We start from the raw sequence: 5,160 nt of genomic DNA, 5'->3' as shown, positions 1-5,160 counted from the left end.
AAAAGCACTCCATTCGTTGTTTCATAGGCTTCATTCAGTGTTTAGTTGGTTTGCTCCCCCCCACCCCCAGCAAGGTTAGTTCCACTATTCCCTCTCCTTCCCTATTCAAGCAACATTAAAGGCTTTTCCTACTACAGTGCAAATTGAGCCTCTTGGCTTGTGAATATTGGCAGAATGGAAGGACGCAGGAGCTGTGATTTTTGAGTTAAATAATGACATCCTGCTTGGAGGTCAGTTCCAAGTCCATTTCATTTTGGCACGGTATTTATCTGTGACCTCATTTTTTTCTTAATCTGTAAAACGGAGGCATTAATGACAATTTACTTCATATGTCTATTATCAGAATCGGGCTTATAATTCCTTAGGAGATTAGGTCAAGCACAGGCTTTAGAAAGAGAAAGTGCAACACGTGAACATCAGCCTATTATATTAAAAATTGTTTTGATCCAGAAAAGACAACCTTAAACTTCTCTTGCCAATTCAAATTCCAACTTCTTTCTACCCTTCTTTCCTAAATCTTTGCTTTCTCTTTGGCTGAAATTAGACGCAAGAAGGGAGCAGAGAAAGGAAACCTGGAAAAGGGCAGGGAAGCCCAACAGACCAGTTAGGCACGCCTGCGATCGCTAGTCGGCTTCAACCCAGGGGGTAAGAGATAGGGTCAGCGTTTCCAGCAGAAACGAGGATCTAGCTCAGGCTCAATACCATGTCCGGGGCTGGGAGCAATCGCGGGAAGGGTCACCCCGACACATTTTACAAAACAGCCTAAGCCGTCCCCTCCTCCCGACTGGGTTAGGGAGAGACACCCTCCGGCCAGGCCCCAGGGGTCTCCGCGCGCCTCCCAGTAGCCCGCACGCGGTCGGCGCGCGGACGCGGCCCTCTGACGGAGGCCGGGCGTGCGCTCTGCAGCCGCCGCGTCCCCCAGCCTGCCGGAAGAAGCGGCGGCGCCAGCGTCCTGCCGCCTGTCCGTCACACACCGCCCACGCTGCCACCGCTTCCGATTGGTTCCAGGCCCGGCCCAGCCCCCCTTCCAGCCCCGCCTCCCGCGGATGGACAGGCGAGGGGCGGGGCAGAGGGCCCGCCCCCCGGCGGTTGCGGGCGGCCCGCCCAGCTGTCAGTTACTGGGGGCCGCCCGGCGGGCGGGCGGGAGGCGCTCGCAGGCTGCCTCGTCGTTCGCTTGCTCTGTCTCGCGCGCTCCCTCTCGCCGCCTGTGGGGAAGTCGGGGCCGCCCGAGAGGCTGCCGCCACCGCCTCGCCCCGGCCTCTTTCCCGGTCCCCTCCCGGCCCAGCCCCTCCCGCCCGCGCACCCCGAGTAGTGAGTGGCCCCGCGTAGGGTCCGGAGAGTCACCGCGGCGGCGCCGGGTGGTGGTTAAACCATGTTGAGGAGGATTTTACAGAGGGTAAGAGAGTGAAACCGTCTTTCCGGCAGCACGTGAGCGGGACAGCCGGAGTCCGGGGCCGCAGCGCGGGCGCCCCTCCTCAGCGTCGGCTCCTTCCTTCCCTAGGCCCCGCAGCCCGGCAGGCGCTTAGGCCTCGGTCGCCCGGCCCGGGGCGGGGAGGGCGGGTGGGGCCGGCGCGGCGGGGCGGCAGGCGGAGCCCCGGTGGCCCCGCGCGTCCAGGCCTGGCGTCCGCTCCGGCGCGAGGCCCCGTCCGTGCGTGCGGGCTGCGAGCTGGAGGGTGTGGTGCCGGCGCGTTCCTCCCGGGATCGGGGAGTGGGAATGAAAATGGAGAGTTGGTGCCAGTGGGCTGGCCGGCCGGCCGCCTGCCGGCCTGGGGAACGCTCCGTGGGAGATTGCGGGCGGCTTGCTTCGCCCCTCCCCACCCACCGCGCTCCCAGTGCCCCCCAAATTGACACGACGCGCACCTGCCACACGGCTCCGCTTTCCCTTCTGGACCACATTGGAGGGTGGTGTGGTGAGCCCTGGCCTAGCCTGGGCCCAGTCGTGCGACTGACACTGCCAAAGTCAGCCGAGAAGCAAGATGTTACTCACTGTTGGAAACTTTTTTTTTTAATTAAAAATGCGTTTCCTGTCCAAGCCCATTACCTTATTACGGTTAAATCCGCAGTAAGTTTGATCAAGTGGTACACACTTAGTTTCTGCCAGTGCTGACTCTGAAACCCGAAAAACCTTGAGGTTAGAAAGATTAGAGCATTGGAAAGCTGTAGGTTTATCATTTAGGAATCAGTTACTACAATAACATAATTCACATCTCTTCTCCTATAAGAGTTATTGTACCTATCAAGCGTTAAAGGTTGTTGTTGTTGTTTTTTTTGTATAGCTTTTTCCCTTTCTTTTTGAGGCTGATAGAGTGTAACACAATATAAATGATTAAAAAGTAGGTGCCAAGCCCATGAGTTCTTTACCGAGTGAGCAGGATAACTAGTTGAAAGGACAAAAGAAATTACTGAATTTGTAGGATTCAGCCGAGGCATGTGCGGAAGAGAGTTGAGTCATCCAGTAGATAGGAGGGGAGTGCTCTTGCTTCTGCCTCGCTTTCTCCTGAAATAATAAAGTCATGCGAAACTTGGTCAGTTACTAGAGGGAGAAATAGTTAACTTCTTTATCTGACACCCTGTATTGACATTTAATTGTATTTTGTAGTGGTTTTGTCCGTTTTGAAATCTCGGTAAGCCATGATTTTGGCAAGTAGCAAGGGCATGTTCTTTACTTTTCCCATCACTTCCTTAGTTCAGCAGTAAAGACATCTGTGCCTGATTTACTTGCAGGCTTTAGGAGATTTTTCTTTTATCAGACCTGGAAGAACTGATTACCTCATGTCTCAGACTGTGTTTCTGTCATAGTTCTACAAGTGAAAATTAGTTTGCCTGTGGTTTGCTTTGAAGTTTACAAATAAAAGTGTTTACTGATTTAAGAGTGGCTTCTGCAGTTATAGATTGGTTTTCAGAAATATGGGATGCTTGGTTTAAAGTTAAGCATCGAGATTATATGAAGATCATTCTTAATTTTGGTGTGTACCTATCAACTGTTAAAGACACTTCAGTTGAAACGACAGAGTTGAAATTGATCGTGTTTATTGCAGAGATGTGATATTGAATCATCACATCCGAATAAGTCAATTGACAACTGAGTTTCTTAACATTGGCGCTGTTGGCATTTGTGACTGGATAGTTCTTTGTTGTGGGAGGCTGCCCTATGCATTGTAGGATGTTAGCAACATCCTTGGCATCTACCCCCACTAGATGCCAGTAACATTCCCCTATATCCCTTCCCCGTTGTTGTGACAACCAAAAATATCTCCAGATTTCACCAAATATCTCCTAGCGGCAAAATTGAGTCTGGTTGAGAATCACTGTGTTAAATGCATTAACTGTTTAATAGGAAAGTTTGAAATGTTTCTCACAGTTTAGTTAACTTTCTTTTATTCAGTGTATTTAGATTGAGTTTCAGTAAATGCCAGGCTTTATGCTAAGGGCTGGGAAACAGTTCATTAAGCTATGAGTCCTCCCTTTAGAACTCACAGACTGTTTGGGAGGTGAACATTTAAAAGTAATGATAGTGATACATAATAGAATAATGAAGAGGACAGAGGACCCAGGAGTTACTCTGTGGGAGGAGGTTAGGGCAATTAGGAAAAGCTTCAGGAAGCAGGCATATTCACAGCTCAAAAGAGGGAAGGGCATGACAGGCAGAGGGAACAGCAAATGCAAAGACAGGGAGTCATAAATGGCGTAGGTAGTACTGTGGGGAGTATGAACAATGAAGCTTAGAAAGTGAGATGCTATGTAGCGATTAGTAAGACATGAAGCTTTGGTGGCTAAAGACCAAATTGTGAGAGTCCCTTTAAAGAAGTTCAGCTGTTATTTTGTAGTTGGATCAGTGTTAATGTTGAATATCTAATAGGATCATTTTGATAAATATCTTAAATAAATCTGGTGATATATTTTACTTGTTGAGAAGGTAGAATATATATTTTATTAACTGGTGGTATTTACCAGCGAGTATGACTGGAATCTTTAAATTGTGTAACGTGGCAACCATTTATTTTACCCTACCCTGCTAATCTTATTTCTCAGCACAGATATTAAGGTATAAGATTAAAGCCATTGGCCAGGCATGGTGGCTCCCGTCTGTAATCCCAGCAGTTTGGGAGGCTGAGGTGGGTGATCAGGAGGTCAGGAGTTTGAGACCAGCCTGACCAACATGGTGAAACCCTGTCTCTACTAAAAATACAAAAATTAGCCGATGTGGTGGCGCATGCCTGTAATCCTACCTACTTAGGAGGCTGAGGCAGGAGAATTGCTTGAACCCAGAAGGTGGAGGTTGCAGTGGGCCAAGACACAACAGCCTGGGCAATAGATCGAGACTCTGTCTCAAAAAAAAAATAAAAAAACCCGCAAAACAAAACATTAAAGCTATTTTGGAGATTTCTTTGAAATGGACTCTGTGCTTTAAAATTATGTGGCATGCCTTTAACATTTTGTTTTTAGATGACCTTTTCAGTTTAACCATTCTTATCTTCTTTTCGTCTGAATAGTGTCCTTTAAATAGCATTTTTTAAAAGAAGAAAAGACAAAGTGCTTACAGTCCATTAGAACTCAAAGTCTTTGAACATCATCAATAAGTCTCAGGATATATTAGAGAAATTTGGTTTCTGGTTCTCCTGCTTCTGTTCCTCCTCCTGCTCCTTTTTCTTTTTCACTAACTTTCACTAAGATGTTTGTCTGCGGATTGAAAGAGCCTGGGGATAAACAAAACAAAACAAAAAAACAAAACCAAAATGAAGTAGCTCTAATATGTATGTACTGAATATTTTACTTAATAGTTCTTTGAAGCAAGACATGAATTTAAAGGACTTGATGGTTAGAAAGATAATCAACATGTAGTACCTTAGGCAGCTTGTAAACTTTGTTGCCATTTCTTAAGTATTATAAGTTATTATGGGCTGGCTTAGTGGCTCATGCCTGTAATTCCAGCACTTTGGGAGGACAAGGTGGGCAGATCACTGAGGTCAGAAGTTCAAGACCAGCTTGGTCAGTGTAGTGAAACCCTGTCCCTGCCAGAAAATCCAAAAATTAGCTGAGCATGGTGGTGCATACCTGTAGCTCCAACTGCTTGGGAGGCTGAGGTGGGAGAATTGCTTGAACCTGGGAAGCAGAGGTTTTAGTGAGCCGAGATTGCACCACTATAATCTAGCAACAGAG

General features: G+C 47.8%; 1 protein-coding gene across 3 annotated transcripts in view; it reads left to right on the top strand.

Moving 5' to 3' along the window:
* Positions 1-1,091: 1,091 nt before the first annotated feature.
* The window catches only part of EEA1 (early endosome antigen 1), a 156,571-nt gene continuing 152,502 nt past the window's right edge, over positions 1,092-5,160 (top strand). For all 3 annotated transcript variants that reach the window (XM_037745758.1, XM_017548612.2, XM_037745757.1), the window contains exon 1: positions 1,092-1,396. In XM_037745758.1, coding sequence (XP_037601686.1) covers positions 1,373-1,396 — 24 coding nt within the window. In that variant the 5' untranslated portion in view covers positions 1,092-1,372. The remainder of the gene's footprint in view (positions 1,397-5,160) is intronic.

The sequence above is a fragment of the Cebus imitator genome, unplaced genomic scaffold (assembly GCF_001604975.1).
Source record: "Cebus imitator isolate Cc_AM_T3 unplaced genomic scaffold, Cebus_imitator-1.0 Scaffold212, whole genome shotgun sequence".
Classification (NCBI taxonomy): domain Eukaryota; kingdom Metazoa; phylum Chordata; class Mammalia; order Primates; family Cebidae; genus Cebus; species Cebus imitator.
The sequence above is the reverse complement of the archived record's forward strand: the minus strand, read 5'-3'. Positions and strand labels throughout refer to the sequence as shown.